The 14,735-nt window shown below is 37.0% G+C and overlaps 1 protein-coding gene across 5 annotated transcripts in view; it reads left to right on the plus strand.

Annotated features, from left to right (window-relative positions):
• The window catches only part of DMXL2 (Dmx like 2), a 158,682-nt gene that overhangs the window by 23,472 nt on the left and 120,475 nt on the right, over window positions 1-14,735 (plus strand). For all 5 annotated transcript variants that reach the window (XM_044230926.1, XM_044230928.1, XM_044230925.1 and 2 more), the window contains exons 2-3: window positions 10,707-10,832; window positions 12,151-12,222. In XM_044230926.1, the coding sequence (XP_044086861.1) occupies window positions 10,707-10,832; window positions 12,151-12,222 (198 nt within the window). The remainder of the gene's footprint in view (window positions 1-10,706; window positions 10,833-12,150; window positions 12,223-14,735) is intronic.

A 14,735-nucleotide genomic window follows, 5' to 3' on the forward strand; every position in this document is an offset into this window, starting at 1 on the left:
GAGTGGACTTTAGGCTGTTAGGATGATTGAATCATATTAGTAAAGTCTTTTCTTAGTCATGTGGAAAGAAGGGCTGTTTGCTCAAGTACTACCCTCTCCCCTTTTCTAAATGTAGTATGGACTTCTGTCTGATCGGCCGAAGGCTTATCTCTTTCGGTGGATAGTGGTGGTGGGCAGTAGTTGATAATAGTTAAGGCTTTGATTTTAGGTATAGAAACCTGTAGGAAGACAAATGAAGTTGATTGAATATATTGCTGATAAGTACTGTTATTTTTGTAGACTTCAATTTTATTTTGAAAAATCTCATTAATTTTGTGTATTTATTATATGTAAATGTATAGTTAGCTGGTGATACATAAATTTGGCTTTTAAAATAGTCCATGGCCTATTGTGATCTATTTACTAAACTTTTCAAATTGGAATGGTGTATTATATAAATATACTATTTTAGTGAAGAGATAATGATTTGTCCTTTGCTTAATATATTTTTAGTTCAGGCATTTTGTTTATTTTTTAAAAATTTTTTAGTTATGTATGACAAAGGATGAGTTTCCTTAATCTATAAAGAGCTCTTATAAATCATTCAGAGCAACAGTACTAAAGACTTAGTTTAAAAAATGGACCAATGTCCTCAAGAAGTTGAAAATAGAGCTACCCTATGACCCACCAATTACGTACCAGGTATATACCCCAAAGATACAAATGTAGTGATCTGAAGGGACAATGTTTATAGCAGCTATGTCCACAATAACCAAACTATGGAAAGAGCCCAGATGTCCATCAGCAGATGAATGAATAAAGATGTGATGTTACACACACACACACACACACTCACACACACACATACTCACACACTCTGGAATATCACTCAACCATCAAAAAGTGATGAAATTTTACCATTTACATCAGTGTGAATGGAACTGGAGGGTATTATGCTGAGTGAAATAAGTCAGAGAAAGATAATTATCATACGGTTTCACTCATATGTGAAATGTAAGAAATGGCACAGAGGATCATAGGGGAAGGGAGGGAAAACTGGGAAGACATTACAGAGGGAGACAAATCATGAGAGACTCTTAACTATAGGAGACAAACTGAGGGTTCCTGGAGGGGAGGTAGGCAGTATATCGTAATTGGGTGATGGTCATTATGGAGGGCATGTGATGTGATGAGCACTGGGTGTTATATGCAACTGATGAATAACTGAATTCTACATCTGAAACTAATGATGTATTTTTTTTCTAATGATGTATTATATGTTGGCTAATTAACTTTAAGTTAAAAAGATGACCAATAGCAGGAATAGTTTTCAGAGAAGGAAATATAAGTGGTTGATAAATATATGAAAAGATGTTTAACTTTCTTTCTAGTAAAAATACAAGTTAAAACAACAGGAATGGTGCCTGGGTGGCTCAGTTGTTAAGCATTCAGCTCAGGTCATGACCCCAGGGTCCTGGGATCGAGCCCCCCATCAGGCTCCATGCTTGGCAGGAAGCCTGCTTCTCCCTCTCCCACTCCCTCTGCTTGTGTTCCCTCTCTTGCTCTGTCCTCTCTGTCAAATAAATAAAATCTTAAAAAAAAAAAGAGATGGCCTTATATCTGAGTCATCTCATTTAAAAAAAAATGGAGATGCCAGGTTTTGTTGGGTTGGAAAGATAAAAACATTGGATAATTATCAGTTAGTGAGAAAGAGGAGAAACAGGTATTTTTCTACATATGGGGAATATAATCTTTTTGGAGGGCAGTTTGCAATAGTTATTGATTTTAATCACTCACCCAGCAAATTATGTCTTAGAATTTATCCCTTGGGTATATTCATACGCATATATGTAATATCATAAACAGGTGTTCACTAAAGTACATTTTTTTATGGTAGTAAAATACTGGAGACAACCTAGATTAATTATGGCAAAGCCAAGAAATGGAAGATTCTGCAACTATTAAGAAGAAAGAGATCATTCTTTCTGTGCAGCTCAGGAAAGTCCTTTAAGGTAAATTGTTAATTAAGAAGAAACAAGTTGCAGAATTATGTATAGTATAATCCTTTTATGTAAAAAAATGTTTACATATAGATACACATATATATACTAAACATTTCAGGAAGAGCTCATAACTGAAGTGATTTCTCCTTGGGAATGAGGAATGGTCAAGGGTAGGGTGAACTAATTTTCCTGTTTGGGTTTTAAATTAGCAAGTGTTGCCTTTTCTATAAGAAAATAAAATTTATTTTTGAAAATATTAAAATTAAACATTTAAAATGATTTATTTAACTTGTAGGTGGTTTTTATGGATAACTGCTATATGAAAATTCTGGCTTAATAAGGGACCCATTCAAAAAGAAAATCTATTTGTATTAGAAGTTAATTTTTTTAAAAGTTATCTTTAAGAGTAACATGGGGCTTGAACTCACGACCCCAAGATCAAGAGTCATACATTCCTCTGACTGACCAGCCAGGCGCACCTTGAAGTTAATTTTTAATCCTGAGGCACATAAATAGTTAGGTGTTTTATTACATGATCAAAACGAAGAGGGGAGGGGTATTTTCTTGGGAAATTTTTGTTAATCTGTGCTTCATTTTCTGGATTATAAGATTTTTCATAGGTCAAGATTGGTCTCTTAAGACTTTTTCTGCAGATAACTTGGTACAACAAAGTGACCATCAAAGCCAGACAGCCCTGTCTTCTTTAGCTTTTTGTTCGTTATAGAGCAAAGACCGCAGCAGCTATGAAGAATTTAAGTGAATTTATGTAATTAGCTAACCAGTAAGAACAGAAAGCTGAGCAAAAGAAAAAAAAGTGAAAGGAGAGGGTCATTAGTGAAGTGGATAAAACAGTGTAAAGAGATCTGAATTCATCTATTTGTATTTTATTTTCTCCTAGGAAAAGTTATGTTTGTGTAGGATTTTTTTTTAAAGTATTTCTTTACACCTTCATTTATCTAAGACTTAAAGGAAATCTGAATAATTCGAACAGTTTGTGGGATATGAATATGAGTTTGCTTTTCTGAAAATAATGTAGTGAAGGCAGTTATGTATAAAACTGAAGTTAGGTCAATGATTGTGTTATGTCTCTTAAGATACACGTAATCACAGTGACATGAAGCCCTCTAGAGAAGGCAGCAATATCTTTATTACAATAATGGTAATACTTTAATTCAGAGTATTTTATGGCTTTAGAAGATGATACTTAATTTTTTTCCTCAAGTGAAATTTTGATAAGGTAAAAGAAGAAGACTTTGTATTTCAGGCTCAGCTAATCGGCAAGTCTCATTTAATGAAATTTTTGGATATCGCAACTAAAAAACAGAACAGAATCTTGGTAATAACAAATACTCAAGTTTTGGGGCACCCAGGTGGCTCAGTCATTAAACGTCTGCCTTTGGCTTAGGTCATGATCCCAGGGTACTAGGATTGAGCCCCACATTGGGCTCCTTGCTCAGTGGGGAGTCTCCTTCTCCCTCTCCCACTTCCCCTGATTGTGTTTCCTCTCTCACTGTTTCTCTGTCAAATAAATAAATAAAATCTTTAAAAAAGATACTCAAGTTTTAGCTTCCATAGAATTATTGTAAGATAGATAATATGACACACCACACACTTTATCTAAGGAAGAGATTCTTTTAGACAAACAAATGAGATCTGTGAATTCAGGAAACCAGGCACATTCACTTGACTTTAAATATAATCTCCAGGAGTTCAGAGAACTTCTGAGACCATCTATGACTTCTGCCCCTCAAACTCCATGTTGAAAACTCTTACTTTCAATGCTGAAAGCACAGACTACTTTTCTCTTTCCTAAAAGGATGGATTTATTGTCCAAAACTAAGGTTAAAAGAAGTGAAGATGAATATATTTAAAGCATGTCTTTGACGTGAGGGCCTGAGCTACAGAATTATCTCTTGTTGTGACTTTTATCAGCTGGGTTTTTTTTTTTTTAAAGATTTTATTTATTTATTTGACAGAGAGAGATCACAAGTAGATGGAGAGGCAGGCAGAGAGAGAGAGGGAAGCAGGCTCCCTGCTGAGCAGAGAGCCCGACGCGGGACTCGATCCCAGGACCCTGAGATCATGACCTGAGCCAAAGGCAGCAGCTTAACCCACTGAGCCACCCAGGTGCCCCTCAGCTGGTTATTTTTTTAAAGATTTTATTTATTTATTTGGCAGAGATCACAAGTAGGCATAGAAAGAGAGGGGAAAGCAGGCTCTCCCCCGAGCAGAGAGCCTGATCCGGGACTCGATCCCAGAACCCTGGGATCAGGACCTGAGCTGAAGACAGAGGCTTTAACCCCCTGAGCCACCCAGGTGTCCCTGATTATTCTTTATCATACGGACAGTTCAGTCCTTCCATAGAAGAAATCGTCGCACATGAGTGGAAAGAAAGTGTGTTTTTCTAAGATGCTTTCTCTTAGGCCTTATCTATGTGTTGGGGCCAAACCATACCCTTCACTTTGAGATAAAACATATTATAGATCAGTACTGTTGTAAGTGCAGGATGCTGGTGTGCAGTGCTATAGGACAGGAGTGGTTCTACCAAGAACCCAAGGGAAGAACAACCTGGTTAAGGGATTCCATTTCCTGCAGAAATGGCTTGCTGCCCCTTTTCCTGCTTTCTAGTAATGATCCTGTCGAGTAGTTTATACCCTGATAAATCAACGATACTTCATTTACCTAGTTCAGAGGAGCCCACTCCATATTGCCTGAGTTCATTTTAGTATTTATGTGTAGTGTCAGTGAGTACCCTTTTTTCTTCCTGCACTATAAATTCTTTCTCTAGTGAGACTGAATTCTGAAAAAAGAATGGAGACAGAGTTGCTTTCGCCCTAAAATTGAGACTGGGAATCTCTTGAGTAATTACAGCTTTCGTATAAACCTTCTTAGCAGTTGGTTTTCACTGAGTAATTACTCTGTGCTAGGTGCCGTGGTAAATGCTTGGGATTACAACGATGAATGTAGGCCTTCTAGCTCTAAGAAGACAGAGTAGAGGTGGGGTGGTGTAGTGGGAAAGAGCAGGAGCTTTATTCTAAGCAAATGAATCGTCAGTCTGTGAACGTGGGCAAACTACTTACCCTTTCCAGGCTTCAGTTTCTCCATCTAGAAAAGGTGGCCTGTGAAGATACAGTGTTCATAAAGACCTAGCTGGTGGCCTCATTATAGTCAGTATTCAGTAAGTGGTGAATTATTAAGGAGGGCTTTGGTAGATTCCCTTCTGGTAGGTCTTCTAAATCCATGATACTGTTAGGCCGGAAAGTTAGCCAAAATCGTTCCTTGTATCGCTGCTGTTGTAAATTTGTCCAGATTATTAGCAAGGAGGTTATGTCATCTGTCTGAACTCCATGTTCTTTGACTAGGTTTCCAGGTACTGAGAGTTCTGTAGCCAGAAATTAGGGAGATTTGGATCATTTATTTGTTATACATATAATTATTGAAGGCTGCTTATGCTAGGTGGTGGGAGTGCAGCCGTAAACAGGACGTGGTTACTTGCTTTGATGGATGTTCCTGTGTGGTGGGAACCTGACAGGTATTAAACGCGTGTTTATATAAATAATTAAAATCTTGTGAGCCTTCAGTTATAGAATGCATGTGGTTCAGTCTTGACTAATTACAAGACCTCTATTTTACTTCCATTTTACCACAAGAAAATTCTCAGACAGCTTGAGTAACTTATCACTTAGTATGGAAGAACCCAAATTGAAAACCCTGCATACATGATTTCAAACTAAAGTTTATGTTCTTTTCATCAGTTCAATTTGCTGGGATAATTCTATAAGGCACTTTGGAAATTTTGAAATATTTTTCAAAGGTAGGATTATTTTTTGTCATTTTAATATACATTCTTCTATTGAGTTATAATTGACATACAACATTATGTTAGTTTCAGGTGTGCAACTAATGATTCGTTATTTGTATACCCTTGCAAAATGATCACAATAATTCTAGTTAACCTCTGTCACCATACATAGTTACAGAATTTTTTCCTTTTTTTATGATGAGGATTAATAATTTAAAAATTAGTAGGGTGAAACATCTTTCCTACACACAATATTCCCTTTTATTTTTTACTTTCTTTTTCACTTTTTTTATTATGTTCAGTTAGCCACTGTATAGTACATCATCAGTTTTTTTTTTTTAAAGATTTTATTTATTTATTTGACACAGAGAGATCACAAGTAGGCAGAGAGGCAGGCAGAGAGAGAGGAAGGGAAGCAGGCCCCCTGCTGAGCAGAGAGCCTGATGCGGAACTCGATCCCAGGACCCTGAGATCATGACCTGAGCTGAAGGCAGCGGCTTAACCCACTGAGCCACCCAGGTGCCCCACATCATCAGTTTTTGATGCAGTGTTCAGTGATTCACTAGTTGCATGTAAAACCCAGTGTTTATCACAAAACATGCCTTCCTTAGTGCCCATCACCTGGTGACCCCATCCCCCCACCTCCCTCCCCACTGAACCCTTCATTTTATTTCCCAGAGTCCATAGTCTCTCATGGTTCATCTCCCTCCCCAATTTCTCCCCTTTCAATTTTCCATCCCTTCCCTTTTGGTTCTCTGCGCTATTCCTTATAGTCTACATATGAGTGAAACCATATAATTGTTTCTCTGCTTGACTTACTTGACTTAGCATAATCTCCTCCAGTTCCGTCCATGTCGATGCAAATAGTAGGTATGTATTCTTTCTGATGGCTGAGTAATAGTCCATTGTATATATGAATCACATCTTTTTTTAATCCATTCATCTGTTGAAGGGCCTCTTAGCTCCTTCTGTAGTTTGGCCATTGTGGACATTGCTGCTAGAACACTGGAGTGCATGTACCCTTTCTTCTCACTATATCTGTATCTTTGGAATAAATACCTAGTAGTGCAATTGCTGGGTCATAGGGTAGCTTTCTTTTTAATGTCTTGAGGAACCTCCATCCTGTTTTCCAGAGTGACTGTACCAGCTTGCATTTCCACCAACAGTGTAAGAGAGCTCCCCTTGTTCCACATCCTCGCCAACACTTGTTGTTTCCTGTCTTACTAATTTTTGCCATTTTAACTGGTATAAGGTGATATCTCATTGTGATTTTGATTTGTATCCTGCCACATTGTTGAAAGGACAGCCTTTGCAGTATCCCATAGGTTCAGGACCTGTGTGTTTTCATTCTCATTAGTTTCCATGTTTAAGTTCTTCCTTAATTTCCTGGTTGACCCAGTCATTTTTTAGTAGGATGTTCTTTAACTTCCACATGTCTCAATTCCTTTCAAATTTTTTCTTGTGATTGAATTCCAGTTTCAAGGCATTGTGGTCTGATAACATGCAGGGAATAATCTCAGTCTTTTGGTATTGGTTGAGACCTGATTTGTGACCAAGTATGTTATCTATTCTGGAGGAAGTTCCATGTGCATTCAAGAAGAATGGGTATTATGTTATTTTAGGGTGGAATGTTCTGCATGTATTTACAAAGTCCATCTGGTCCACTGTGTCATTCAAAGCTCTTGTTTCTTTGTTAATCTCCTGCTTAGATAACCTGTCCATTGCTGAGAGGTCTCCTACTATTAATGTATTATTATCAATATGATTATTTTGGTTAACAGTTGGCTTATATAGTTAGCTGCTCTCATGTTGGGGGCAGAGATAATTACAATTGTTAGATTTTTCTGTGGGATAGACCCTTTAAGTATGATAATAGTGTTTCTTTACATCTCTTACTACAGGCTTTGGTTTAAAAATCCAATTTGTCTGATATGAGAGTTACTACTTTCTTTGAGGTCCATTTGCATGATAAGTGGTTCTCCATCCCCTTACTTTCAATCTAGAGGTGTCTTTAGGTTCAGAATGAGTCTCTTGTAGGCAGCATATGGATGAGTCCTGTCTTTTTATCCAGTCTGAAACCCTGTGCCATTTAATTTTTCAGGCTGTTCACGTTGAGACTAACTATTGAAAGATATGAATTTAGTGCCCTCATATTGCCTGTGAAGTCCCTATTTCTGTGGATTATCTCTGTTACTTTCTGGTCTATATTACTCTTGGGGTCTTTTTTCTTTTATAGAGCCCCTCTCCCCCTTGGCTGCCTTGGTGGTCACATATCCTTTCACTTTCTGCCTGTCCTGGAAGTTCTTTGTCTCTCCATCTGTTCTGAATGACAGCCTTGCTCAGTAAAGTATTCTTGGTTGCATGTCATCTCATTTAGTATCCAGATTGTGTCTTGCCAGGTCTCTGTGGACAGGTCTAATGTTATTCTGACATTCCTCCCTCCATAGGTAAGACATCTCTACCCCCAGCTGCTCTCAGGATAGCTGCCTTAGCTCTAAGATTAGCAAGTTTTACTATTATATACCGGGGTATTGATCTATTTTTATTGATCTTGGGAGGGGTCCTCTCTGCCTCTCGGACATGAATCCTTCTTTTCTTCCCCAGAGTAGGTAAGTTCTCAGCTATGGTTTGCTCAAGTATACATCCTCATCCTCTCTCTCACTCCATCCCCTTAGGGATCCCAATTATGGTGACTTTAGAAAGTTTCATGGTGTCATTGATCTCTCTACTTCTGATCTTATGAGCTTGTAGTTGTTTATCTCTATCATTCTTGACTTCCTTCCTTCCCATCAGCTTATCTTCCAGGTCACTAATTTGTTCTTCTTTCTTATTTACCCTGGCATTCAGAGTATCTAGTTTAGATGGCATCTCCTTCATAGCATTTTTAATGTAGGCGACAGTAGCTCTACATTCTGCCCTTAGAGATTCTATACTGTTGCTAATAGTTTTCTCAAGCCTAAAGAGCAACTTTATAAATGTTACTCTGAAGTCTTTTTTTGACATCTTCCTTAGATCCATATCCATTAAGTCTGTGACAGAGGGCATTGTCTCTGGTTCTTTCCTTGGTTGGCAGTTCCTCCTTCTAGTCATTCTCTTGAGGGATGGTTGAGGGAATGTACCGAGTCCAAAGTATCAACCATGACTCAGGCAAGATGAACCCGAGGAAAATATGGAGTGTCAGAAGCCACCACACACCCCCTGTGGTTTTTCCTGCGTGTAGAGATCTAGATAGGTATTCTTACATCTCATGCTGATTTCGTGGGTGTTCAGGATGGCTTGGTAGATATCCAGCTCAATTCGGGGAACCAGCAGTGGCAACGAGGTTCCCTACTCCTCCGCCATCTTGCCTCTCTTCTCAATATTCCCTTTTAGCTTCTTTCTTGAATGCATGGTATAGCAAATCTGCCTTGTCTGTAAGAATGTAGTTATTTCCTCCAATAAGTGATTTTTTTCTGTATTTCCCTTGCTTGAAATTCTTTGTTTTTCTCTTGGTGAACTTTCTTGTATTTATAAATACATGAGTTGAAGATGGTTGATAGCAGTTACAGCAGGATTTTGGCAACGTTGGAAGTTTTAGTAACCAGTAGAAGTAGTGTTTGTTTTCCTATCTGCTCTTTGTCCTCATTTCCCTCTTTCCTTAGCAGCTGTATGTGGATCTTTTCCGAGGTTATGTTTTCACTTGTCAGCCCTGGCTGTTGGAGGCCTATTTTTGTAGGACAGGACTGTATTGTTTAAAGTTGTGGAGTTGGTGGAATAAATTATTTTTAAATTATTTTTTTGGTGTATATACATACATGTATATATATGTAGCTTAAAAAAAAAGATTTTATTTATTTATTTGACAGAGAGATCACAAGTAGGCAGAGAGGCAGGCAAAGGGGCGGGGGGAAAGCAGGCTCCCTGTTGAACAGAGAGCCGGATGTGGTGCTCGATCCCAGGACCCTGAGATCATGACTAGGCCAAAGGCAGAGGCTTAACCCACTGAGCTGCCCAGCCACCCCATACATGTAGCTTTTAATGGGGCTTTTTCATTTGAGAATTGGATTGTTAGGTTATTTGGAATATTTAGTCATAAGTTGAGTTCCAGAGAAAAAGTGTCCTCACTCTCTGCCCCTTATGTCTTCATAAAATTCACAATGTTGCAAAACAGGAATAGCATACATCAAGAAGTGTGGCAATAGGAAGAAACATTCGGTTTTACTGTGAAAAAGGAAATTTTCCAGGAACTTAATTTTGTGTTTCATTTTGCAGACTGTATAGTTATATTTGTTAACATTTTATGCAAATCAGTTTATTTTAAAATTAAATTTATTTTAATTTTTGTGTGTGTGAAGCCACTTTGTGTTGGTTTCCTTTCCATCACCTCTTAATAGGTTGAGGCAGTTGGTGAGTTCAAGTTTAGTCTTTGCTTTAGTGCATGTAATTCTGCTTTGGAGGTTCATGTCTATTTCACTAGCTCTTTAAGCCACGTGGATTTGTGTTGGAAACCGCATCTGATTTCTTTCTTGATCTTTCTCAAGCCTGGTTTGAACCTTGGGAATACAACTGCAGCCCTCACTGCCTTATTACCCTCAGATGGAGGTTTTATTCTTTAGGGTTTACCAAGATGAGCTTTGGAGGGAACCTCAGAACAGACAGATTTATGACTTGCAGGGACAGAGGGTGCAGTGTTTAAGAACTAGAGAATCTTTTCTTTCTTAGTACTGGTTGTTAAAAGATAATGCATGGGGTGTCATCATCCTGTTTTTTTAATGTGAATTTTATTTTTCATATGACTTTTAATGTCTTACTTAGAAATGGATATCTTAATATTTTTACATTAGCTATTTTTGTAAAATATGTCAAAGTGTTGTGGCAACAAAATGTAAGGTATAATTTCACAAGTTTTATATCTCACTTACTGTAAAACTCTTCTCTTTTAGGCATATGGATCAGGCTGTGATATTGTTATTTTGGCAAGTGACTTTGAGTGTGTGCAGATCATTCCTGGTGCTAAGCATGGAAACATCCAAGTCAGCTGTGTGGAGTGTTCTAACCAACATGGAAGAGTAAGGGATCTAATTACCTTATTAAATGTCATCTTTTAATGTATTCTTATCTTTATATACTAGGGTTACCTATAATTTCTTATTAATATACTTTAGATGGGTATTGGTAGGTGTGGATAAAGTGATAAGATGTCTACAAATTGTAAAGTGCCATTAAGCTGATAATGTGATTACTTACCAGTGTATATACTCTTTTTTTTTTCCTGTGTATATACTCTTGTAAGATCTGTAGACCTCACAGCCCAGTGAACATTGATATTCTGCCAGTTGATAATTCTAGCAACTATTAAGCCAATAATAGGGAAGTCAGCCTTTATCTTCTCTGTGTAGCATTCCTTATCTCACCCAAATTATAACATTACAATTTAAAAAAAAATTTTACTTATTTATTTGACAGATAGGGATTACAAGTAGGCAGAGAGGCAGGCAGAGAAAGACAGGGGAAGCAGGCTTCTGGCTGAGCAGAGAGCCCGATGTGGGGGCTTGATCCCAGGACCCTGAGATCATGACCTGAGCCGAAGGCAGAAGTTTAACCCACTGAGCCACCCAGGTGCCTCTAACATCACATTTTTATCAAGAAATTTAGCAACTTGTGTCTAATATAATATTTGGCATATAACAGCTGCTTTTTAAAACTTCTTTTAATTTAATGAATGTTTATTTGTTGAGTGAAGACTCTTAAGGTTCTTTCATTCAAACTTTTAGATAGAAGATCTATTTTGAAATAGTTCACGTTTCATCATATGGACATCTCGTCTTCCCCCAAAGATACAGTAAATGTAATATATATCAAATTGTGGTTATACATAAAGTAAATATAGCATACTTGTGGTATACTGTAGCAGTTCAGTAAAGCCAGTGTTGCACAGAAGAGTTAAAAATCTGTATAATAGAAAAATGAACTTTTCTTGTAATAATTGTAATAATTTAAATAGTTTTAGTGTTCTAGAAAATTTTTTTTTAAGATTTTATTTATTTATTTATTTGACAGTGATCACAAGTAGGCAGAGAGGCAGACAGAGAGAGAGGTGGGGAAGCAGGCTCCCTGCTGAGCAGAGAGCCTGATGACAGGCTCCATCCCAGAACCCTGGAACCATGACCTGAGTTGAAGGTAGACACTTAATGACTGAGCCACCCAGGCGTACCCAGAGAAGAGATTCTTAGTCTAGTACTTTTTTAGTTTTACCTGTGGAATGGAATAAATCATAAATACTGTCTTGGGATTGTATTATATGTAATTAGTTTATACATTGTTGTGAAAGGATGTTGTCTTTGTTTTCTTTTCCTAAATGTTAATGCTTTGTTCATTTCTTTTTAGATTGCAGCTTCATATGGTAATGCTGTTTGTATTTTTGAGCCATTGGGTGTAAATTCTCATAAGAGAAATTGTGTAAGTATTAAATGGTAGTAGAAATTTTTTGGAGTTAAGTTTAGAGTCCAGTCAATAGCAGTGAAGAGCTCCTTAGGGGCCAGTGCTGAAGGTAGTCTGGAATATACATGTGAAGATGGTCTGGTGCTTTATGGGAAGATCTTTTACATCTACTAGGAATATACTTAAACATTTAGGCAATCTAGTTTTCTACAATATTGCTAATTGAGATTTACCTCGCTAGTTGGGATCAACCTTAGTTGAACTACTATTATTTCTTGTCTAGATTACTAGAGTAGTCTCTGATATGTTTTATTTCCCCCTTCCCCTTCTCTCTTCTCAACAGCAGGTCATGACACAATTCTCTGCTTCAAACTCCATATTTCTCATAGACTCAAAGCCAAAAAGCCTTAAAATAGACTGTAGTCTTTCTTCCCTCTAGTACCCCCTTACCACCTCTCAGAGCTCAACTCCTACTATTTTTGTCCTCTCTGATGTCACTCCAGCCAACAGTGGCATTTTTACTGCTCTTTGAACAGTGATTTCCCATCTTAGGGCCTTTGCACTGTTTTTTCTCTTGTCTAAAATGTTTCTTTCTCTAGACAGCTTTAGAGCCAGCTCCTGCAGATCCTATAAATCTTTGCTCAATAATACCCTCTCAGTGGGGTCCGCCCATTTTAAAAAGTTGCCATTTGCTTCTGCCACCTTTATTTTAATCCCCATCCTCCTATTTTAAATTTTTTTCCATAGTGCTATGTTGTTATATTTGTTATTTATTGTTGAGAGTGTAAGCTCCATGGGAGGGTATGTATGGGGCTTTGTTTCTTTTGGTCACAGATGAATCCGAAGTACTTAGAACAGGATCTGGAACATAACAGATGGTTCTAAATTTTTATTTAATGAAGGAGTTAGGAACTTAAGTAGAGTCACCTATCAGCTGAGTGATCTAGCATATCACATTGAGAACTATTCAAATTCATTCTGGGTGCTGTATTTTATTTTACTTAAAATTCAGAAAACCTTATATGGTTAGAATCATCAATCCTTTTAAAAATCACTACATGCATTAAGACTCCGTTATCACTCACAAATAGTCGAAAATGCCAGTGTGAAATCTGAATGCCAGGAGTATATATTTACCAGTAATTTTAAGAAAGTGTGTTCTTAAATGCATTTAAAAAGTAGATGTGATTTTTAAAAAAATTATGCATTTGATTATTTAATATTTCAAAAAAAGTACAAATTAAAATATGATAGTATGAGGAAGTGGATATCAAATTTAAGAGTGATTAAGAGTCACCTAGGGTACATATTAAAATTTAGATTCCAGACCTCACCCTCAAAATTTCTGCTCTGGAGTTGGCCCACATATTGCACTGTGAGAAATACTAAAGGAAAGAATACTAAGGATGTTTATAGTTTTAAGGAATGATTTGATTATTACTCTAAAATAGATCTATTAAGCAGTATTTGACTTTTGTTTGATCAACAATGGAAGGGTTAAAAAAGCATTATATTAAAAAATATAAAATTTTTTTGGATAATAAAATTCAGGTTTTGCAGTTATTTTAAAATTCTGCATCTTGATAGTCAAATTACCTTAAATGAAGTATTTGTGAAGTATTCAGAAAATATAATGAGAGGGAATTGCTGTGTGTTAAACTATTACTACTTGTCAGGCAGTTGATCTATAACTTGCCTAAGGTGACATGGCTTTACATTGCACTATATTTCACAAAAGGACATTTTATATTTATGTGCTACAAATAAATACCTAAACTTTTTTTCACTCTATTTCATTGCGAAGGTCTTTGACTCTTACACTTTAAATCTTCTTTCTACCTTTTAGTATGAAAATGGTAAGAAAAAGGATGGAAGTTATACAAATGAATACAACATATGTCATATGGGTTTAGGGACTGTATATATTGTATGGTTCAAATTTGCTGACTTTGGGAGATATTTCCAGTTTATTTTAGACATTGAGTCCATAGGATTATGATAATTTGCATTGCTTTCTAATGTGCATTTATTTTGTTTTCACAAACACTTATTGAGTGTCTGCATATGTTCCAGCCATTACAGCGCTCAGGACACAAAGCTTATTATGGGTAATTACTGCCCCGAAGAGTTGGAGTTTAATAGGAGAGTCAGACATAGGAATGGGTAAAACTCTAGTGTGACCACTGTTAGAATGGTAGCGTGTAGAGAGGTCTCAGTGCTGCCAGGATATCAGAAGAGGCCCCCCTGCAGAGGAGATGATTTGGTTGGGTCTTGATGGCAGCATAGCAATTTGCAGGTGAAGAGGAGAGAAACCGCATATCCCAAGTGTGAGAATGTGTTTATAGACGTGGAAGGAAGCCTGAGAGAATATGCTTTGTTTGGGCGAGGCAAGTAGCTTGATATGGTAGGATAAATAATAAGTGGAACTATCCGAAGTTATTTTAGAAACAATATTTTTAAAATAAATATTTACATCTTTGCTTGAGATCATAAGGTCTTAAGAAAATGGTAAAATGGTGGTATTGTGGATA

The sequence above is a fragment of the Neovison vison genome, chromosome 13, assembly GCF_020171115.1.
Source record: "Neovison vison isolate M4711 chromosome 13, ASM_NN_V1, whole genome shotgun sequence".
NCBI lineage: Eukaryota > Metazoa > Chordata > Mammalia > Carnivora > Mustelidae > Neogale > Neogale vison.